At 36.5% G+C, this 23,226-nt stretch overlaps 3 protein-coding genes across 6 annotated transcripts in view; 2 read left to right on the forward strand and 1 right to left on the reverse strand.

Moving 5' to 3' along the window:
* The window catches only part of LOC106173621 (extracellular matrix organizing protein FRAS1), a 42,333-nt gene extending 32,178 nt beyond the window's left edge, over positions 1-10,155 (forward strand). For all 4 annotated transcript variants that reach the window (XM_087003569.1, XM_087003568.1, XM_087003570.1 and 1 more), the window contains 19 exons: positions 40-205; positions 493-573; positions 788-957; positions 1,132-1,255; positions 1,502-1,713; positions 2,020-2,167; positions 2,452-2,657; positions 2,938-3,094; positions 3,454-3,654; positions 3,852-4,039; positions 4,284-4,367; positions 4,604-5,651; positions 5,960-6,120; positions 6,388-6,500; positions 6,801-6,967; positions 7,437-7,529; positions 7,722-7,834; positions 8,070-8,216; positions 8,604-10,155. In XM_087003569.1, coding sequence (XP_086859695.1) covers positions 40-205; positions 493-573; positions 788-957; positions 1,132-1,255; positions 1,502-1,713; positions 2,020-2,167; positions 2,452-2,657; positions 2,938-3,094; positions 3,454-3,654; positions 3,852-4,039; positions 4,284-4,367; positions 4,604-5,651; positions 5,960-6,120; positions 6,388-6,500; positions 6,801-6,967; positions 7,437-7,529; positions 7,722-7,834; positions 8,070-8,216; positions 8,604-9,158 — 4,134 coding nt within the window. In that variant the 3' untranslated portion in view covers positions 9,159-10,155. The remainder of the gene's footprint in view (positions 1-39; positions 206-492; positions 574-787; positions 958-1,131; positions 1,256-1,501; positions 1,714-2,019; positions 2,168-2,451; positions 2,658-2,937; positions 3,095-3,453; positions 3,655-3,851; positions 4,040-4,283; positions 4,368-4,603; positions 5,652-5,959; positions 6,121-6,387; positions 6,501-6,800; positions 6,968-7,436; positions 7,530-7,721; positions 7,835-8,069; positions 8,217-8,603) is intronic.
* A 1,425-nt stretch (positions 10,156-11,580) lies between these two features.
* LOC106173635 (uncharacterized) lies at positions 11,581-17,019 on the forward strand. Its single transcript, XM_013554823.2, has 2 exons — positions 11,581-11,759; positions 13,412-17,019. The coding sequence occupies exons 1-2, from the start codon at positions 11,639-11,641 to the stop codon at positions 14,614-14,616; spliced, it is 1,326 nt and encodes a 441-aa protein (XP_013410277.2). The 5' UTR covers positions 11,581-11,638; the 3' UTR covers positions 14,617-17,019.
* Positions 17,020-17,661: 642 nt separating this feature from the next.
* On the reverse strand, positions 17,662-20,864 carry LOC106173636 (uncharacterized). The gene is made up of 3 exons (XM_013554826.3): positions 20,574-20,864; positions 19,706-20,385; positions 17,662-18,083 (listed from the first exon to the last, which is right to left on the reverse strand). The coding sequence occupies exons 1-3, from the start codon at positions 20,609-20,611 to the stop codon at positions 17,908-17,910; spliced, it is 894 nt and encodes a 297-aa protein (XP_013410280.3). The 5' UTR covers positions 20,612-20,864; the 3' UTR covers positions 17,662-17,907.
* Positions 20,865-23,226: the final 2,362 nt, after the last annotated feature.

Genomic DNA, 23,226 nt, shown 5'->3' on the forward strand with positions numbered 1-23,226 from the left:
TGGTGTTTAGTTTTAAAGATAATGAGTATTTGTTTCCAGGTTCAGTTTGATGAATGGCAAGACACCAAAACATGTACCATTGTCATTAATGATGACTCCATATTTGAGGGGCCAGAGACTTTTTATGTTGAACTCAGTCAACCTGCTTATGCCTTGTTAGGAACCCCAACAAAAGCTTCAATAACCATTTATGATTTGGAAGATGGTAAGGGCTATTTGATGAAGAAGTCAACTTATTAGGATTAAACCGTGATTGGTTCAGATTTTAATTGGTACATTGTACATTCAATTTTTAATTATCAATTTAATTCAATATCAAACCAGTGTGAAAACAACTCTTTACATATGTAGCAGCACTGATGATAATACTTTTAACATGGTGTAATGTATAGTCTCTTTACTGTTTCTGTTTGATACAATCTAATTATTTTGTGCATAATATTAATGTTGCCATTTTTGCTATGTGAACAAGTGTTATTTTGGCTTATTCAGAGCCTGTGGTCCAGTTTGAGAAAGGCCTGTACCATGTAAATGAGAGTGATGGCTTTTTGTATGCCACTCTCACAAGATCAGGTAGGTGTTTGATAAATAAGTTTCAATTAATATGATTGCAGTGATTCATTGTAAGTGACTTGCATGTCCTTCAAATATATTGAAAGTTAATTAATTCTCTTTCAGTAATGGTTGTCCCTTTTCTTTATATTATTTTTGTGGTTTTTTAACTATTTATTTTATTCAAATACTGTGAGAAGTGAGAAAGTAAGAATGTTTATATGACTGATTACAGGTGACCTGAGCAGTAGTTCTTCAGTGGTCTGTTCCACGCTGTCTATGACTGCTATAGGGAGTGATGGCAGCAGACTGGAGTCTGGTGCCGATTTCAAAACCAGACAGCAGACGGATGCAAACCGGGTCGTCTTCTCTGCTGGGGAGACTGAAGCCTCCTGTGATGTTCAAGTGAGTGCCTCAGTTGAAAACAATTAGATTTTCAAATTTTTCTTGTACTCCCTCTTCCTATTCCTTTTCAACTTTTTAATGAGAACTGAAAAAAGAGATTGAATTTATATAAGATTTATATGGAATGTTGAGCCATTTCTAATGTTCACATTTTTTTGCGGATTTTATTTTCAGATAATTGATGACAGTAATTATGAAACTTTGGAACAGTTTGAGATAGTTCTGTCTGACCCATCCATGATGACAAAAGTTGGACCCATATCTAAAGCTATTGTTATTATTGATGGACCAAACGATGGTAAGTTGCAATATTGAGTTGGGCAAAATGCAAGACTATTATATTATGATTTAACATACGAGTTTCTAAATATTTGGGTCTGGTTTCTTGGTCTTTTAAGATGTTCTGCACTCTAAATTAAGTGAAGTGCATTCTGACATTTGACACATCTTTTGAAAATTGTGTACAATATTTATGTGAAAATGTGCAAAATATAGCATTGTTTTCATGTAGGATTTTTTTTATTAAACAGTACTCTGTTTTCAGAATCTCTGATCTCATTCGCTCATGAGAGTGCTTGGTTTGATGAAGATGCAGGTATTGTTGAGATTCCAGTGATTCGTGATGGTTCAGACTTATCCCATAGTTCCATGGTGTGGTGTGCTACAAAAATGGTGAACCCACCGTCTGCTTCACCTGGACAGGACTACGTCCCAACATCCAATCAGATAACATTTGGTCCTGGACAGAATGTACAGGTAGGAATGACCTTTTGCTTATTTTATACATTTTGTGCAACTGGTTGTTTTATATTTGTAGTTTATCTGTGCATTTTACCTAAAGTTCTTGGCTAATAGTGGCATACATCTTTAAGTTTTAATAAGAGGGTTTTTAATGAAAATTTTATAATGACCTTTGAGATGATTTAAATTGAGTTTTTGATTGTTTTGTTAACTGGTGATTTAGTTGTCTTGTTAAGTGAACAACATTCTTCGCATTTTGACAAGCATATATTATAATCGCTTTTCCATGTTATTCTTCATTTATAATAAAATGCTTTACAGGTTTGCAAGCTGACAATATTAGATGATAATGCAGATCCCAGGGTAGAGGGAAATGAAACTTTTATTGTGTTCCTGAGTTCTGCAATGGGCAGCAGTCTGACTGAACCAATCAGTGCTCTGATCACTATTAATGATACAGATCTAGATAGTTAGTATTACATTCCATCAATATTTTATTCTTTCCAAAAATGAAAAATTATGAGACTACTTCTAACTACATTTAATGCAAAATTGTGTTTGTTATAAATTTGATTTTTGAATTGATTTGATTTTTGTTATTTATATAAAATTCTATAACCAAAATTCAAGAAAATCTTTTGACTTGTATAGCTTCTTTCTTGCAAAGTATATGAAACATTGGTTTGATAAAGTGCTTCTCCAAGACAAGTTTATATCTTCATTTAAGTGGAACATTATTAATTTCTTAAACAGTTCCAACAATGCAGTTTGAGAAGCTGTCCTATGTCATAGATGAAGAGGAAAAGTTCCTTGACATTCCTGTCATCAGGACTGGGGACTTGAGCTACTCTTCCTCTGTCATCTGCTTCACAAGGCAGAAAACTGCCCATGTCATGATGGACTTCCACGAAAGAACGAAGACGCAAGATTCTAGGATCACATTTTTTCCTGGAGAGCAGGTGCATATCAAGGACCATCTGTATTACATATTTATTTAAATAGACATGACTTCAAATTTGATTATTGAAAATGATTAAAAAAGTGGTGAGGATATTGATTTGGTTTTTTTTTTTTTTTTGGGGGGGGAATGTTGCTTTGTAAGATATACACATTCAATTTATGTCTTGGTGTATATTATAAAATGTTCTGAGATAAAGGTGTGAAAGGGTTTCTCCAATGCACAGTTTGTTGGGGTTTTTTTCCAAGTGCTACATATGAACATCTTAATACAATTTTCAGATGAAGAATTGTAGAATTGGGATAGTTGATGACACAGAATATGAACCAGATGAAATCTTTAAAGTCAAGCTGACGGATCCAGAAGGGACTGAGTTGTGTGGTGCAGCTGTAGGGGACAAGGACACTGCAACTATCACTATCACTAACAAGGCAGATGGTAAGGATCAGGGCTTTGGTAAACCATAGTTTAAGGTATCCGTTGAAAATCAGCCCAAGCCTATCTTTGTAGCTGCACAACACGAGACTCGGATCCCATTTGGCCCCACTGCGTAATAATTTAGCTCCCAAATTATATGTTTCATAATAATTCTTTAGAACTAGGATAAGTTGCTGTTTTAATAATACAATGATTACAGGGTATTGAAATAATAAGCATTTGGTACATTTGACATTTCTTAGCTCTGAAACATTATTCCTTAAAGTGAACTTATTTTACTAGGACAATATGATTTCTACCATTGGAAACATATCCAGTTTTGTTCTTCCAAAGGATGGAATGAATTTTGCTTGTTTCAGTTCCCACCATTCAAATAGAGTCTGCAGCTTATAGTGTCCATGAACCCAACTCTGTAGACAAGACGGCCATAGTTGTGGTCAAGATTCTCCGGACTGGTGACAACAATGGGACGTCCAGGGTGAGGGTCAGTACCAGGGATGGGTCAGCCATGTCAGGAATGGACTATAATCCCAAAAGCAAAATGGTGAAATTCAAGCCAGGTTTGTAGTCGCAAAAATTCTTAATCACTTCATCAAATTTGAGAATGAAGATGTATGATTTGGTTTTTCCATGCATTTGTTTAGCCTCATGGTTAGTGTCTTCTAAAATTAATAATGTCTATGAACTTGTGAAATGTATTTTAAGATAATGTGATAAAAATCATGATTTTAAATATAAAAATTCACATTATTTTCAGGAGAGACGTCTGCTGAATTCAGTATAGAAGTGCTGTACAATGAAGATGTCGAGTGGCATGAGACATTCATGGTAGTCCTTGGTCCAGAGGAACCATTTAAAGCTGTATTTGGAAAGGTCACCATGGCAACAGTGACCATATTGGACCATGAAGTGTCTGGGAGTCTCATATTACCTGCACCACCTGTGGTAATATATCTTGATTTATAAGATTAAAAGGAAAGGTCATAGTAATGTAGTTTTTGTCCTTAGGTAATGTTTTTATGGGAATCCTTGGGCATCTTCGCAAAAATGTTAAATATTAATGTTTAAAGTTATATTTCTGCTCTGTTTGAAGTCTCAAAAAAGTTTGATTTTGTGTGAAAATTGTAAATTAGTCATAAACTGATTGTAAATAGTAAAGAGATTAGTGGTACACATTTATGCTTGCCAGGTGGTCTCTCTTTTGGATTATGACAATGTAGAGGTTGGAATAGAAAATAACCCTAGTCCTGGTTACCCTATTATCTGTGTGACAGTAAGTATACTATATGAGTTAAGAAAGTCTTAAGTACTGGTTATTTTGTGATGTGTGATGTGACTGCATAACAAGAGACAGACTTTTAGCTTAAAATAATTGTACCATCTAAACAGAATAAGAAAGGGGTATATGATATAAAGAAATATTTACAGTGCATAGACTTGTCCAGTTTTAGCCAAGCAAGATTATATGTGTAGATATAATATATATAGATATAATATATATTTCCTCAGCCCTGTGACCTGCACTATCCCACCTACAGTATAACAGGCACCATGTGTAACCAAGCAGGAATTAACCAGTCTGCTGTCCATTATCGTTGGGAGGTTGCCATGCCAGTTGACCTTGATGGCACCACGGCGCCATTTGAGGCCATCACAGATAATACGTTGTTCACCTCCGTGGAGCACAGTGTGCTGGAGAGCATACACTTCCGTCCAGGGTTCCGCGTACGTTGTCTGGCACAGCCAGTGGACCACACTGGCAGTAAGGGGGTGCCTTTGCGGAGCGAGGTTGTTGTCATAGGAACCAACAATGGAATATGTCATAGTCCCATATCGACAGGAACTGCTCAGGGGCTGCAGGCACAGTCCTTCATAGCCAACCTGAAATATGTCAGCCCTTCCGATGAAGACCATCCAAATCGCATACATATATCTATTCAAATTCCTCATCAGGATGGTATGCTACCTCTCATATCTACATACCCATTGCATAATCTAAGGTTCTTATTAACAGAACCAGTCTATAGACAACAGCATGTGTGTTCTAACATGCTGACTAGTGAGGAAAGAAGTTCTCTCACTCAATCTGGCTTCTTGGACCAGATGACAATACACAAGACTTTGATAGGGCCTGGTTTTGACAGGCCATACCAGTTTGATCTCAGGGTACGTGAACCAAAAGCTATCAATTTTTACAAACACTTGAATCTCAAGAGCTGCATCTGGACGTTTGATGCATGGTATCATATGACGGAGTTGATGGATATTTGCGGAGGAGCGGTTATCTCTGATTTCATGGTCCGTGATGCAGCACAAACCTACCTCACTATACGTGTACCCTTGTATGTGTCTTATATCTATACAATGGCCCCCACTGGTTGGGGCTCTCTTGAGCATAGGACAGAAATGGAGTTTTCTTTCTTTTATAATACTGTTTTGTGGAGGACTGGTTTGGAGACTGAGGGTCAGCTAAGTGGCAGACTACAGGTTCTCAAGATAGTGATTGGTGAAGATGGGAAATTAATAGTGGATTTCAAGACTCAAGCAAAATTTAGAGGTAGTTTTCATGTACTCAATACATGTTTGATCACTTGATTAAAATATTTTCTGCACATCCAGATTGAGGTTGCATTTTTGCTTTTATTTGTCAAGCAAAATTTCTTCCTTTTGATTTGTTTGTCAGTCAATTGATTTTAAATACAATACCATTTTGAAATTCATATTTCCTAAAGCTTGCACACTTCTCTCCAAACTCAAAAATGTTAACATTTTACCCTCAGAATATTCTAAAAATAAATTTAAACAACCCAAGCAGAGTCACAGATAACTATCAGCTCCATGATTTTTTGTTTGTTTTTTTTCCAGGTCAATATGTTTTAGAACACCATACTTTGCCAGGATTCAAGAGCCGTGTTTTGCCTCCAGATGATGTAGCCATTGACTTTGATTTGGCCCTAATCTGGAGCCAGCAGACATTTGATGCCCCTGTCCAGCTGTGGAGGGCAACAAGCAAGTACAATCTCAAGGTATACTAGCATTGCCTTCTTTTGTGCATTATAAAAGATATAGGCTCTTTAAAAAAAAAGAAAATTTCTGTCCGTGAATGTTCTGTTTCTTTTCATACTTATCTTCTTCTCATACTTAACTGGTAAAAGCCGGAGAGGTAGTGAAGTGTCTTAATATATAAGATTACTATCACTGCAAAATTAACCATTTGAAGTGAAACCCTTTAATAAATAACTGGCTGATCACAGACTTATTATCCTAGCCCTGTGGTATTCTTTTCTTCTCAGGACTATTCTGGAGAGTACACTATTGATCTCCTCCCCTGTGCAGTGAAGTCCACCCAGTCCTACAGTCACACCAGAGACTTGCCTGTACTCTGCACAGCACACCACCCAGAAAGGTAACAAAAATGTGGTATACTTGGATTTTTTATACATGTTTATATATTTGTTTGTTTGTTTGTTTGTTTGTTTGTTTGTTTGTTTGTTTGTTTGTTTATGAATTTTTGTATAAAATGAGATCTGAAATGAGTGTCTCATAATAATGAGTTTTGAAATGTGCAGTACATTTCAAATACTGCATGCCCACCCTGGATGTATTTTACCATATCATGTGAGTGTTTTTTTTTTTTTCTATTTTTATTTTGCCAACATAGCAAAATAAAGTACAAGATTCATTTGGTATTTATTTTACTTTTCAGGTTTTTGGTCCCTATCAGTTTCCAGCAGACCAATCGCCCAGTTCCAGTTGCATATTCTCTCAACACACAGTTCCAGTTGACAAACAATGAGAAAATGTTTCTTCTAGATCCCAAACAACCTGAAATCAATATGAATGAACTGGACTATAATGGAGCTTTTACTAAAGGTAAGCTTTACCATCCCCAAAAGCTTTTGACAAGTGATCAATATTTTTAAGTTTATCTATGTTACATGAACAAATTTGTATCTTTGTCTCAGTTGAAGGGAATTGTGATTTATTTGGTAAATGATTACATTTTTGTACTGCTCACACCATAGTTTCCAAGCTACAGTTCTGTAAGGTTAAAATTCTTTGGAGTATTTGTGTGGTCAAAATGCATGATCAGTTGATAAAAAAATATGCTCTTTTATATGGATTGTTCAACAGGTTGAATGTCTGGCATACATCTAGGTATACATGACTCATTAGGTCCTAAATATGTTTTTTAGTGTTTGTTTGCCAGCTTTTCTCTCTTGCTGTAGTATCACATTAGAGACACTTTATGGTATATGAACCTGTATTCTATTCAATATCAGCTAAAAGAACATTAGCTGTCTATTTGCCTTTATATAATCCTGGTGACATTGAACTGCAGGTCAGACTATCTATGGGCGTGTGCTGTGGAACCCAGAACAAGACTTAGACACTGCATATGAACTCAGAATAGAGAAAGTTTATATCTGCACAGGTGAGTGACCTTCGGATGAGAAGATTTTCTTTTCCAAAACATTTGATCAAGATGATGTATATGTTATCATAGGCTCTGTGATTACAGTACTTTTAAGTTTAACTTGAAAGCTTGTGGCTTTGCTTTCTTGAGTTTAAAGCTTAAAGTCCATTTTGACTTTTGTGTATTTAAACACTCGTTGTTGTTCTCCAGGCAAAGATGGATATGTCCCTACATATGACCCTCTGGGAGATATCTACAATGAAGGACCACAGTATGGGTGCATCCAACCAAGTCCTTATCTCAAGTATAGATTTTTAATACTGGTAAGTTATCAGGAAATAATACAATATGCCAATACATCATCTCATTATTATTTATATAGTGTTCACTGAAATTAATACTCATGAAAAAAGTTTCTAATTTTCTTCCCAGTGATTGTTATAGTTACAGAGAGATGTGTAAGTTTAGCCATGCAGTTATCAAAATTTCAACAGTTTATCACTTACTCAGTACATACTTAGTTAACATTACAATTCTTTTTATTCATTTAATTTCAAGGACCGGGGTAATCCAGAGGCTGCAGTGATGTCATTCAATAATGTAGATTTTGGTGCTGAGCTGGCCAGTGAGAACCTCAAGTATATATCACTGGTCAACATGCCTGGAGTGGATGGCTTCATCCTCAAAGTGGACCCTCTGTACAAAGTAGGTGGAAATACAAAAACATGTTGATCTTTTGTATATGCTTCAAAAATCCTTGATGTTATTTTGTCATCATAAAATATATTTGTAGTTCTCTGTCCTTCTTATCAGAGTGACTGTAAAATGTTCATAAAGTAAAGTTTATTACCCAGATGTGTAAATGAGGCCCAATGCATTGGTTGTTTACACATATACATATATAAAAGGGGCCATGTATTTACTGCTTACAAGATTCCCACTTACTTCTGGTCTTATTTATGTTGTTCATTTTAACATGACTTTTTTTTTATTCCCCACTTTATGCCTCCCCACCCTTTCTCTCTTTTATTATGCTTTACTGCAGTTTCCCACTGAATATATGCTGATCATATCTTAACTTGATACTTTCAGGTTGATTCAGGACATCAGTGGTACCTCCAAGTCATTTATGTTATAGGCCCCGCAGACAGGTTACACAGATACCAAAGAGATATCACTCCAGCTATTACCAAGAGAGATCTCAGGAAAGCAACAGACGATGTGTGGATGAAAAATAGTCAGCAGAAAAACGGAACGAATATAATGTTTCTGAGACTCAATATGAGCGGTTATGAAGCCTTTTCTCTATCTTCTGACGAGGCAGAGTTTAATTATTTGGTTCCAGTTGTACCAGCAGTCTGTGTGTTTTTACTCATCTTAGTAATATTGATAGTTGTTCTCAGAAGACGTGCAAAGAGAAAGAAGCAACACAGTGAACACTCTGCAAATGCTCAGATTAAGCTTGCAAATAATGACAATATTGAGAACGTGTACAGAGACCTCCCTAAGCCAGTACATATAAGAAGCAATAATCTGGACAGACCAAGTAATTTAGTACTCACCTCAAAAGGAGCCCAAGTGAAAATAAAGGACACAAACTTAAAGAAATCTCATAAAAATGTGAACACAGTAGGCACGGAGGTGTGACACTGACGTAAGAATGTCTCTAATTTTACCAGCATGCATTTCAACACAGGGTTAATCCTTCAGGATAGGAGTTCCCCTTGCTTTATATGCATATCTTTTTGATGATGATGATGATGATGATGATGATGATGATATTATGCAGAAATTTTCAATACTGATTTGTTCTAGAAATCACCTATCTTTGGTGGAATACTTTCGTTAAAGATAAGAATTTTTTAGTAAATACACATTTTCAGGTATAAAGCAGAAATTATGTGAGTTTATAATTTACATGCAGCTAGTGACATAATATCTGCTTGTGCATAAACACCAGTGCAGTATTGTAAATTTGTTCCTCTATAGAATTTTTTTACTGGAACAATTGATGATTTCTTTTTTTAGATTAAAGTTATGGCTGTAGATTTAATTTTACAAAACTGACAAGAAAAGCAAAAAAGGAAAAGATAATATTAAAGTCAGTTTTTGAGAACATTGTTTTGTTTTTTTACAGACTCATTTTTTTTCCGTACACTGATAACAAAATACATGTATGCAGGATAATAGCACGGTTATCTTTAACTCTTACATGTACTATCCACCTTCCAATTGCAGAGTATAGTTCTTGCTAACTATTTTAGTATTGTTCAAGTCACATTTGTGACAAGGTCAACTTGTGGATATTTTTACCTTACCACTGAACTTATAGACACTTTTTCTTACAATTATGAATAGCAAAACAAAATTTGCATTTCTAAATTACAGAACTTTCCTACAAATCCTCTCTTTTATGTATTAACATTAAGTTATCCCAAAATTGCATTTACTAGCTACAGTACTCAGATTTTGTGGTTTAAAGTGTATTGTTATTTTAAGAACAGTTGCTGATTTGTTATTATTATTTATTGCTGAGGACAATTGACAAGAATGATTTTTGATGCAGACTCTGGATATTTTATATTTAATATTTTGTATATTATACTACAAATAATGAATAACATTTAATAAATAGATAAAAACATGGGATTTTTTGTTCTTAAATATTGATTAAGATGTCCATTTTAGTAGGGATAATTTTAGGGATTTGTTTTACATATTACTTGTATGAATTTTTACCTTACGCCTTTTCACTCAGTGGTATTATGCAGGCTCCAATGCTATTTGCTGTTTTTCAAAGACTTGTTGCACATTTTATATTGAAGCATTAGCAATACATACTCCATGGAAAAACTGAATATATTAAGATGTTACGAGCTAAAGCTGTGTAAATCATTATACATACCACGGGGCTGATATCAAAACAAAAGGATTGCAGGGACCGATACAATGAATGAGACGGAGTGACTGCCACGTGCGGAAGATGGGCAGGAAATCGGCCAATTACTCAGAAAACCACTAACGCAAACGAAGATGATTGGACGGTGACCGCAATTAGGCAGTAAACGCGGGGAAAGTCCATTTTTTGATATCACCTCATGCGCGGTGATATCAGCGTGTTCTATTCAAAGTTAGGGATTTTGGGTGGAGAACACGCACGATTTCCCTTTGTATGTATGACAAATAATGCACTGTTACCCCCTCGCCCGATATCCACGATAGCATGCCTCGCTGGCGCTCGGCCTGCTATCGTGATATCGGGCTCGTGGACAGTGCATTATTTACTACATAATGCATGCTACACTTATGAATTCCTGTGTACTAACACATACAATTTGTTACATATACATGGATCAAGCTATACACATATTTTCAGTAATAAAATTCTACTTTCTTTTTACTCTTTTCTAATGAGGCTTCACAGTTTGGCAAAGTTAACTTATGCTAAAGATACTATGAGTAGAACATAGAGTGAAAAAAATTTTGGAACTCCCTTATTTCCATTTATTGCATGAACCAATATATTTTTATGAAATGTAAAAAATATTTTATTTTAAATTAAATTAAGATATTTTAAATTAAATTAAGATAATTCTATACCTCTTTTATTAATTTACAAGAGTGACCTTGACTTCTTAAAAGTTAACAAAAATATCACTGCCTTTTAAATATTTAAACTGTAAACTTACTCACACACACACACACACACACACGCACACACATGACTTGAGGTTTTAAAAAAGCTTACAAAAAGGGGTGTTGACATTTTGTTTTCAGTACTTCGTATATTGCAACCCATTACACGAGAACGCTTATTCAAATCACTCATTTGAAAAGGAATATTCAAAAGATACAGTTATAACGACAAAGAAAAAAAGAAATAAAAAAAAGAAAACTAACAGGGAAAAGGTGTGCTGTGAGCATAGGGCTAGATTAACAGTCCAGTTAAGCGGTCACTTCAGTTTTTCATTTATGTCCAGAATTAATTGCCTTTGTTCTTTGTGTATGCTAAAATGGGCGTGGTCTTTTTATCACTGACCAATGGTGTAAAAAGACTTCGATGTTAAACTTTTGCCCTTTCTGAAACAAGTATTTGGGTCAAGGTCGCATAATGGTGGTGATCGGTTATGCTAAAGCGCCCAATTTGCAGTATTTTAACCGCATTTTCTACCGCATTACAGTCAGATATTAGTCTCACAGTCCCGTGGTGGGGCAGAGATCGAGCATCTAAGCTGACACCAGAGAGAGGTATGTAATCCAGAGACAGAAAAACGTCTTGAGTTGACCTACTTTGTCCCTTGTTTCTGACGAAGTTAAAACTCGCAATTCTGTGTGGGTTGTTCCTAACAATATTGTTGTTATTTCACCATTGTTGCCCTATGACTTCTTTTGTCTTGTCTGCCTCGTGATTCATGTTATTATGAAATGCCATGTTATAGAAGAGTCATGTTAGGTAAGAGCGGAAATAAAGACAAAACAGTATCGAGGACGTAAACATCATTTTCCTGTTATTGGTAATTTGGTTGATGTACATGTAAGTTATGTATAATTACTTAATATTTTGTCATTTCAACATATTCTGATCTGTGAAAAAGTAACTGTTTATTTTAAAGGCATCAGGAAGTATCTTTTAAATGCTGATGTATCCACCAGATTTTTAGCCAATTCATGGTTGAAAAAAAATTCACATCACACCTTAAATAAAAATTTATTGCCATAGCCTTAATAAAATCTTCACAAATTTAGATTGGTCACGGACAATGTGTCTATTAAAAGCTTTCTGAAATACCAAATACCACAATTGCTATAATTGATATTCAGATTAACCCACTGTTGAACAAGTAACAATGAGCCCTACTTTTTGTAAGTTGATAGAATGAAAATACTACAGAAATGTGCAGAAAATTGATAAGAAATAGATAAGTTGATGTTTTCATATTAGGTGTTTAATGTTACCAGTATTATAATTTTTATGTAATTATTCAGTAATGTGTCTATCTTTGTGTTGATTTAAAACAATAAAAATCCCCTCGAATATATAAAATACAGTATCTGCATTTATATTTCTTGTTGCAATGTATAAGTATAAGTAACTCTAAGCTTTTGTTATCATATTTACACCTTTCTATTTTGGGGTAAGAGCAATCGGCATGGGGCCTAACTTCATCCTTGCACAAGATTTTATCACGAAAATTGGCAAAGTTGAGCACAAGTCAGCGGGCTACAATCCTGTGGCGTCATTTTGGTTTAAATGTTTTGTTTATGGAGTTATGAGCCCCTAATTACAGATTTTCATTAAACAAAGGGATTTATTTTGCTTTATCAATGTTTTAAAAAATCTGAACCAAGGCTTTTAAGAACTGCTGGCAGGGTTTTGGAGTACTAAATGGTGTCATTAAATTGGCTTGAAAATGGTGTTCGTGAGTGCGTTGCCCATTAGATGACATGTGTGTAAATGTTAATTAATTAAGTCACTGAACACTGAAGATCTATCTATCCATAAGAATGTATGTAATGCTGTAAATAAAGAGTTTTTGTCAAAAGCTAACAATATTCTAAAGTCATAGAGGTAATTCACTACATGTACATAAAATTTTGAATTGCGAGTCTTTAGTTTTGGTTGGTTGTGGGATTTGTAGAATAATTTATTTTTTAGGTAGCTACAATTATATTATAATGCATAACCCTAATATCAGTTGCAATTAAAACCAATTGGACTACTGTAGTTGTCTGCCAATGCCTTGCAAGCTGTCTTTAATTATATAACAAAAAAACCTATCCTATTTTTATGCTACATGTGTTGTTAAACTTTCATTTATGAAGGTACCAGTAAATTCTCGTGTTCTTTATGTATGCCTTATGGGTGTTTACTATTTTATATCATTTCATTCTATTTCCAGGTTTTCATACAACACATTTCTCATTGAGCAGTGTTCAAACAATGGCCAGTAGTTCAACTCCAAATGCAGCCAGCATCATGCTGGAGTTTGCAGCTAACACAGGACTTTACCCAGAGAGACTGCCACCGCGCAGATACCTGTGGACTGATGCTTATGCTGTATGCAACTTCCTGGGCCTGGCAAGAAGGACTGGGGAAATGAGATACCAGCAGCTAGCCCATCAGCTAGTGGAACAGGTACACACATATCTAGGCAAGCACCGCCCAGATGATGCCAGGCAAGGCTGGATCAGTGGGCTGTCAGAGGAGGAAGGGAGAGTGCACCCTACTATAGGAGGATTGCGCATAGGAAAGCAGCTGCCTGAGCGTGGTGCTGGAGATCCAGTTGATGATGATTTGGAGTGGGATAGAGATGGCCAGTATTACCATTACCTCACAAAGTGGATGCATGCTCTAACATGCATGACCGTGGCCACAAATGACCCAAAATACAATATTTGGGCAGCAGAGCTTGCAAAGACTGCACATGCAAAATTCACTTACGGCTCAGGGAATCGTAAACGCATGTACTGGAAAATGAGCATTGATTTATCCCGCCCCCAAGTGCCTTCCATGGGACACCATGATCCTCTCGATGGCTTAATCACATACAATGTCATCCAGAAGTACCTGCCCCTGGGACAGGAAGGAATGCCAGATCTGGCTGCAGAGATTGTAGACATGGAAAATATCTGTAAGTGTCGGGACTGGGTCACTACTGATGCCCTGGGGATGGGAGGACTACTTACAGATGCTTACAGAGTCCTCAAGTTAACAGTGGAAGGGAAGCTAGAACGTGGAGATCTCCTCACTGAGACAATTCTAGAATCAAGTGTGGTGGGTATGGAAGGATTTGGCAGTAGGAAACTCACAGGGAGTGCAGAGAAGCGTCTCGCCTTTAGAGAACTTGGCCTTGTTATTGGTTTTAAGGCTGTCCCACAGATGCTGTTATTACTAAAGCAGCATCCACCCCTTGGGTTCAACAGGCCAAAGATCCCCATGGAGATTGATCGGCTGCAGAAATACAGTGATGAAATCATGAATTCAGTGGTATACTTCTGGGAGGACCAGAACAACAGGAATGCCTCTACATGGAAGGGGCATCTGGATATTAACATGGTGATGTGGGCAACCAGCTTGGAACCAGAGGGCTTCTACTCTATCTAGAAGGGCTCTCAGTGCAGGCAGTCATAACTACTTACAAGACTTGTTACAAGACTGCGAGTTACATGAGGACTGCCTGTTTTAGGAGAGAGAGTCGAACAAGGATGTGTCCACAGCAGTCACGATACAAGCTGACTGCTTCAAGTCACACTGTTTAGAAAGACTTGTGTAAATCACCTGATAAAGTCCTGTTCAGATACACAATTGCAGAGGATGGCTTTTTATTGCAGTAACCAGGGAATATTGTTGCTCATGATACCCTACATGTTGACTACCCTTGGCATCAACTGGCAAGCATTAGGATTTCTGGTGTAACTCCTTGGAAGATCCTCCAAACATGGGTATTTACGGAATATTTGAAAGGGGGAGAAGGAGCCCTCAGAGATAGTTACAGTGAAGATTTATCTAATGATATTCATTCTAAAAAGATATGTTGAATAGCAGCACTTTGAACAATCTAAAATTACGAAAAAGAAAATTTCTTTTTCTAAAAGAAATTAGACGTATATGCTGGCATCCATGCAATTATGTATGGTTGTTTACCGTAAGCATTAAAAAGAAAGAATGAGTATATATATCGGTTTATTGGGTTTTGATTAATTCTAAGAATTACTTGGAAAGAAATATTTCAGGGATTGTCACTTGGTTTGTAATTATATCAATAATATGACTAGGTACATCTTTGCAGTAAAGGATCAACTTGCTCTGTTATTGACCCTGATTTTTATAATGGAGAAAGTCCAGAGAAAATATTATGATGTTTTCTGATTGCAGTTATATCTTAAATTAAATTTACATCTCCATGCAAGGAGTTAAAATGCTATTATATTCAACCTGTCTTTGCAGTCAGAAATCACCTAAGTATAGTGCAGTTTGTTAGTGAAAAATGTAACATATTATAATTGTGTTAGTTGTGACTAGTGTCACATCTTTGAAATGTGGGTACACGTTTTCATGAGCCTCTTCTACAGGCCAAGGTAGGGAGAATAATACATCAGAGCATTTACTATTGCTATGTAGGCTGATATTACATAAGAAGTGATCTTTTGTGCTGTATGGCATAAAGATCAAGCAAAATACAACAAATTATGTTGAATCTAAGGTACCTCTTGTAATGAAATTTGTTGATTGAAGTGTGGTATTTGTATTATATTGTGTCCACTTAAAGTTCACTGTGTCTTTTAATCAATTGTTATTGAAGACAGCGCAGGTTTGCACATATTTTTGTAAATGCCATGAGTAGCATAATGTGTCAAAGCAGTGCAGTTGGAGGCATTTCAAAGATTGATTCTTTCGATTGGGAAAAAAAGCAACCAGCAAGTCCCCTGAACAATTCCCTAAACAGTTTTTCCACATTTAAGTGGTATCTGAGTTTTTCTCTTTGATGATAACTGAGCATAATCATAGTCTTTAACTTTTCAGCCCACTAGTCACGCAGACTATTAGGTTTCTAAAAACTACTAGTCTAAGTCAAAGTTAACTAGTCCAAAGTTGAAACTTAAAGATTTTGGGGGAAATGGTTGCTATATTACACTAATCCAGTTTGACAAGTAAATTGGGGGGAAAAATGTAAAAGAGAAAATTCACTCAATTACAGACAAGCAGATACTTCATATACAGTTGCATTATTGTGATACAACTTTATGTCATTAAATTTTGTATTATATTATTCTTGGTCATGTTCTTGATGTTCACAATAATTCTGTTGGGAGGATTTTGTTGAGAATTCCCTTCAATAGACCTGCACTTTCCTCAGTTAAAAGGAAATCTATCACAGCAAATAAACCTCTCTTATGCTACATATCTGAATAATTCCAGCCATTTGGAATGCTTATTTCACTTGCAGATATTTGTATTTTTAGCGGTTTTGTAAATCATACCGGTGAATACTGTTTTCCATCCATGTTCTGATGGAACAGTTAGAGGTGTAAAATGTAGTTTTGTGAGTTATTATGTAATTGGATATATTTCTGTTGGTGTTTTATCTGCAAATTAGTCGAGTCATTGTTCATAGTTTTTGTATGCAAAATTCATATATGCACGCAGAAAATTGGGGTTATTATAATTATCAAGTCTTGTTTTTTTCCTTTTTTTAAAGTCTGTATATGTGCAAAACACTGACAATTATAATAAAAACAAGACACAAAGAGGTTGAATAAGAATTTTTCTGCTACAGATTTTTACATATGTACATATTTCTGTTGTTTATATTGGTAATTACACCCATCCACTTCTTTCCTGCCATCTGTGTGTTTGGAAAAAAAACTGATAAAGATAAATAAGCAACCCCCATTTAATGTTAAGAAATATCTCCTCTGCATGCTAAAAGTTTTGGCAAGTGTTCACATTATCAGGTGTTGTCATTATTCAAATATGTACCAATAAAGATATTCTGTACAAACAGTGGATTCTTGTCTGATTTCAAGCTTTCCTTTCTAATCAAATATGCCTATGAGTTTTGATTGATTATTAATAAAAAATATGATAAAAATTATAAGAGTCAAATCGGTGCTAGTCATCAAGGGCCCACAGTGCCCCCTTTTTCATCTGACATTTTTTAACAATTGTCTATTTTGTAAAATCTGACAATTCTAGTCTGTGCTATGAATCTTTTTAAAACCTTGCTACATTTTCCACATGAGGGCAAGAGCAAGCTTATTTATTTATTTTTTTTTTTTTTTGGGGGGGGGGATTTAAAACTAATGCTTAATTTAAAAATATTGAGAACTGCTACACGTATACTTGTATTACCAATGAAAACATTTTTGCTTTGTAAATAACTGATGACTATCTTACTACATAATGGAAAATAATGATTATAAATTTATAAGTTACCTTTATAAATTTGTAAAAACGAAATTGTAACCAATGTTTTCTACGGGGGCGTCTCGATAGTCCGAAGGTTCATTGGTCCGAAGGTTCATTGGTCCGAAAAGTGGTAACATTTTCATCGATTTTTTAATCAAGGGTTCATTGGTCCGAAGGTTCTATAGTGAACCTTCGGACCAATGAACCTTCGGACTATTGAACCTTCGGACTATCGCTACGGCCCCTTTTCTACTAATCTAAATACTTTGACTCTGATTTTGAGCGCACTTTTTTCTGTATACACTTTTAAAAGTACGTTATATTTCACTCTCGTACAAAAAAATAAGACCGTTGTCTATCCATTATCGGACAGATAAGGTCACTTCGGCCGCTTTATTACGGTCCGATTCAAGTCCAGTACATTATTAACAGATTCCAGCTGCAACTTCCGTCATCTTTTGGTTGATTGCGATAGTTGTTACTTTTTCACAACAGTATCACATCCGGAAACTCGAGTATTCCGAAGCCTGCAAGGCATACGAGTATTATAAAAAGGAAGATCACGGTTGTCAATATCCCTGCAAGCGCAACGTTTCGAGACCGTAGTCCGTTCCTTTTAGCGGCTGCCACGTTGCCTCTTTTCCACTCGAATTTTGACACAACTGAAAAAGTGAAAGTTATGCACATGAATTTCCTATATCAAAATAAATTAATCAATTGGCGGATAAATAAATAAACTGATCACTACAAAACGCTGGGTTTGAACAATGTCACAGCAGTAGGTAAGACAAGTATTCAAAACGATGAGGCTACAGTTTCTTCCTGGCTACCGATATATATTGGCCTCAGTGGCGGATGGGGGGGGGGGGGGGTCAGGGGGTCCTCACTCGGTCTTTAATTTCTGAAAAAAAATCACACCGATGATCCCCACTTGAAATTAGAATTTTGACTAGCTGAATCATAGTTCTAAACCGTACCAAAAATTTTGGAGCCCTCCAGCAGGCCCCGAACCCCACGCCAAGGAAGGGGGGAAGGTCAGCTTTGTATCTGCGGACCCCCCCCCCCCCTTTCAAATAATCCTGGATCCGCCCCTGGGCCTAGTCTATGTATTAAGACCCTTTGTATTAATACTATGTATTAATCTAAACGAAGTCTATGTTATAATAAACAAGGCTTACGACCGACTGCGAACGAATTTTGACCTATTCTCACAAGCATGAGGCACGAAATTCATGCGTTATCACTCGTACTAATAAGCATGTAACAAAAGAAAAGGCTGCGATAATCCAGTAACACTGATGAATGAATTTGATGTTGACTACCAAATACTGTCGTTGTCCCAACTTTGAAGGGGTGAAAATAGAGAAAAATTTCGTTCTCCAACAAATCCATGTAAGGGCGTGTCCTAACATCCGCCCATCCAACCACAGTCACAAAGATAAATCACATTAGGATGTTCGCGGTAAAGTGAGGCCACGTTATGGGTCAAGCGTCCGGTGTGCGACATGTGTATGATGTAGACAAAATTGCAAAGATTGTATTTTAGTTTCGTAGCCCCTCCCTCTAAAACTGGGCGAGGTACGGTTCACTAGCCTATCTATTCGTGTTATCTCTTTTTGAAATGAACTCCCTGGAAAAAGTATGTAGGCCTAAGCGTGTGCTTTCGAATTCTTCTTTAATTAATTATATAAATGATACTAATCATGAATAGTCGCAAAATACATAACATTTGAAAAATAAGTGCCACACACTGGACAAATATCTATGTAATATTATATTGGGACAAAGCAACAAGGTCACTCGAGTTGCAAATAACCTCTAAAGAAAACATTAAATTTTTTTTTTTTTTTTGCCATAATCGAATTTTTCTAGATAGTAAGACCCAAAAGAATTTCCCAGGGTTCTGTTTACTAGAAACTTTGATCAAGAAAAAAAACACGGTCTCCATCAGAGATGTTAAGGCAGTTACATTGAGCTCAAAGCAACAAATATTCTAATGTCAATACTGAAATCCGACTAGTTTTAAACCCGTGTAATGCTAAGATTTGTGTAAAGCATCATGTCACTAAAAGGTCTTTATAATGTGAGATAGTAAAACCAGTGAACTTTCAAAAGTGGTTTGTTATTTTTTCTCCTCTTCCAAAATATAACCCCTGCTAACCCGCTATGTCAGCTGACGTCGCTGTCTACTCTACGGCGATGAAAATAACATTCGTTAAATTCTTACTTAAATAAAATTGGCATTAAAATAGATATATACGGACTTTTATTGCAATATACTTACGCGAAAAATGAATTGCTATCAATCCAAACAGTACATTGAAGACCATGGCCACTATAATGGCAAACCACATGTAGCTTGCAGGTTTCGGAGGTGGGCACTTGAAGAAAAAAGGCATGTGCGGCGGTTGCCATGGCATATCTTTGGGAGGCGCTGTTATGACAACAGGAGGTACAACTATTGGTCGTTGAAAACTAGAAGCTCTAGAAGACCAAGTATAGTACGGGAAAGATTCTAAACTTTCTGGTCGCATCCCACTGTAGCGACTGTAGTCGGGCGTTGCCGTGCGATACGACGCCCTTTCGTCCTCATCGTGGTGAAAAATGAGACCTCTGGTGTAGGTATGACTCCCACTAGGTCGGCCAAAGTATATTTCCTCCCCGTACCTTAAGTCATTGCCATGCGTCCCCTCCTCGTAAATGGGGTTCAGAATCACGGAAGACCGGTAGCCTTTCCTCGTACTATATGTGTTCCTATGAGGAAATGGATTTGGTATAAATGTCGGCGCGTAGTTGAGACTGTAAAACCGCCGGTGTTTCGATGAGGGGTCTGCGTGATGTGTTGGGCTCTCTGATTCACTTGGGTGCTCTTCTTGGGAGTCGTGGACTGCCCTTGGTGTTTCAATGTCGGAACTTAGAGGATGTTCAGACTGTAGGTCGTCATGCACGGAATCACCACGAGGACTGAAATGGAGTTTTCGGTCACTTAATATCTGAATAGTATTAACATTTACAAGCAAGAGACAATCTTCAAGGTATCCGAATATAAGGGAAATTTAAAAACTTTAAACTGCCCAGTGCATGACAAAAGAAATATTTCACAATGAACACAATTTTGCTCTTTTAAGAAATGAATCAGCAGCAATACTTACGGTGACATATAGGAGTGAGCGGAACTAAAAGTCGACATTTTCGGTTAGTTTCTCAGCCAAATGTCCTTATATCCAAATCACTATCTGAATACACGAAAGGTCCATGCGCCCCGTTTTCCCTAAATTCGATCAGGAAGCCAGTTGAAACCTGCCCGAATCCGTGCAATCGTCAACAAAGGCAAGGAAGCTAATGGCACTGTAATATAAACAGTGGCCACAGAATCTACCCTCATTCCAACCTTTTCTGCAAGGGAGTACCCCGCAGCGATGACGGCGGCATGTAATAGTAGCGAACGAATGCGAACATGGGGTGACGCCTTTGTTAGTCGCGAAAAGATTTTCGGACAGATAGATGAAGCTTGTGGCAACCTTTAACAATAAACCATAATTACCATAAATCATAGGTGTTGAGGATCTATATCGCACACTACATCTCTTGGTGAAATGTCAGCTTGAGAGGTTCAGACTTCAAGCAAAATATCCGTCAAATATTCAGTGATGGAAGCGACCCAAAAAGGATTTTTCTTGCACTTCAGTGTTTTGCTCATTGTAGTTCAATGTTTCGCGGGGTTTGTAGTGTTTGGTGTTGAATAAAAGTGTCATCTGAGACAATTGGTTATATACAAAAGGTTGGACCACTAAAATGATTTATTTCTAAATCATCTGCGTCTTTCTTTGGAGAAAGAGATTGTTACCCCTCAGACCAGCAATGTGTTAAAATTATATTTTTGACAACTACCCCCCCTCCCCCCCCCCCCCCCCATACACACACACACACACGCATACATCCAAACATACCTTTACAAGAACCTAAAAGAAATCGGTTGTACTACATCAATCTTGATTAAAAATAATAGGGATTGTTTATTTGAGATTCTGCCTTTGAAGCAGGACTTTATATAGCTTATTATCGCCTTCATATATTTTTCATCAAAAGTGTTCTCAGATATAAGATAACATTAGATCATTGTTCAGAACCAGTATGCGCAAGTTTATTATTAATTGTAGCAGTTCTTCTCGCCAAGCAAATCAGACAGCAATCGAGTTAGTCATACGTTTTTATATTCAAAACTAATTAGTGAATTTGACTTTTCTTGACTACTCAATACACTTTCGAGACGTTTGGAGAATCGTTATTAAAGCAAATGCGACACACGAACAGAATGGCTTGAACGGTGCACATCCTTCAGAAAATGTGTCATACCAAATCATTTTCAAAGTTCGAGCTCGTTATGTAAATATGGAGCTTTAAAAATGCATCCTTTTCGCTAGGCCTGAAGGTTATTGAGCTACGGGGTCACGTTAAAACATACGTAAATGTACGTGTGCATGACTGACATGATGGCCAATCGTGTCACAGATAAGGGTGAGTCATTTCAGTTCAGAGAGCATTGATCGAGTTGCCTAATTTGATCACTACATCGTATTGAGCTGTCATTTATGTTCCCGTAAATATCGATATTGCAAGATAGCTGTTATTACATGTAAAGCAATCGTCTCAAACACTTACATAAACTGCCGTATCACCTTAACTTAGTACTTAGGACACTTGCCACTACTATTAAAATCAACAGGTTTGTTCTATCAAGAAGATCTCTCAAATTTTGAGGGGCGGGACATTTTTCATTTCATCGAATGACGATGGTGCTATCTATCGCGCGATCGTGCACGGTGTGAAAAATATAAACTACTTCATTCACTTTGTGTTAATTGCAAACTTCGAAAATGGTCGATTTACATCCGGTATCTGTCCGATCTCGACAGTAACCTACTAACAAAAAGGAGCCTTGGTCGACACGATGAAAGCAAGCTGTCAAATTTAGCTTACATAATTATAAATACGTCTCAGTGAATGCATTCTAAAGATGGAAGATAATTTAATGATTAAAGTAAATGCATTTATGTAAATTCCTTATATTTGGCCGTGCGATGCTGTCCGTAAATTAACACAGGCATGTTCAAATCATATTAAAAATAGAAATGGGGCCCATAAATTCATTATTGTACTTTATTCATAAGATTGTTTTTCTACTACTAACTAGTGGTTATCAAACGTGTGTTTTCTATCCGGTGTCATCATGCCTGGTTCTTCAGATTTGTAGATAAGGCTGGTCAAACACCCTAACTGCCCTTTTTTTCGGTAAATCAGTTATCGCACAGTATGTATGTAAATTATCCAGGTGCTAACTCGTAACTGAAAAAGTTATATAGTCTTGACCGCTAAACGTGACTATGATTAAGTTAAGAGTGTTTTTAATTAACATTTTGAAGATAAATCTAAAGACAAAGCCGTTACTTCTCAAAAGTGTCTCAACGAATTACTGCCTGACTTGCAATTACAATGTACTGCTTCCGCTCGTCTGCTCAGAGTATAAGTCGAAGAACACCGAAACATGATTTTTCTTAAATGAATATCACGGGGAGAGCTAAAAACAAGAATTAATGTATTTTACACTCAATATTGGAAAGCTGGCGTCATCTTTGAACCATCGTCGCTTTGCGTCATAAAAAGCTACTCGCAGTTACTAAAAACTTGTTGATCACGTTCTCACTTCTCTGCACTTGATCACTACACCTAGGATTTCAGGATTTGATTTTGCACAAGTGGGGCTATAAGATATTTTTTGTCGTATTTACACTATGCTACAGAATT

This window comes from Lingula anatina, chromosome 2 (assembly GCF_051362555.1).
Source record: "Lingula anatina isolate TDL-2025a chromosome 2, LinAna3.0, whole genome shotgun sequence".
NCBI lineage: Eukaryota > Metazoa > Brachiopoda > Lingulata > Lingulida > Lingulidae > Lingula > Lingula anatina.

Excerpts from the sequence above, each read along its gene's own strand:
- LOC106173635 (XM_013554823.2), top strand. The coding sequence starts at position 11,639 with ATGCTAAAGCGCCCAATTTGCAGTATTTTAACCGCATTTTCTACCGCA. Across the intron at positions 11,760-13,411 it reads TAAGCTGACACCAGAGAGAG|GTTTTCATACAACACATTTC; the intron begins GTATGTAATCCA and ends TTCTATTTCCAG.
- LOC106173636 (XM_013554826.3), bottom strand. The coding sequence starts at position 20,611 with ATGTCGACTTTTAGTTCCGCTCACTCCTATATGTCACC. Across the intron at positions 20,386-20,573 it reads GCTCACTCCTATATGTCACC|TCCTCGTGGTGATTCCGTGC; the intron begins GTAAGTATTGCT and ends ACTCCATTTCAG. Across the intron at positions 18,084-19,705 it reads GATAGCAATTCATTTTTCGC|TTGTGTCAAAATTCGAGTGG; the intron begins GTAAGTATATTG and ends TCACTTTTTCAG.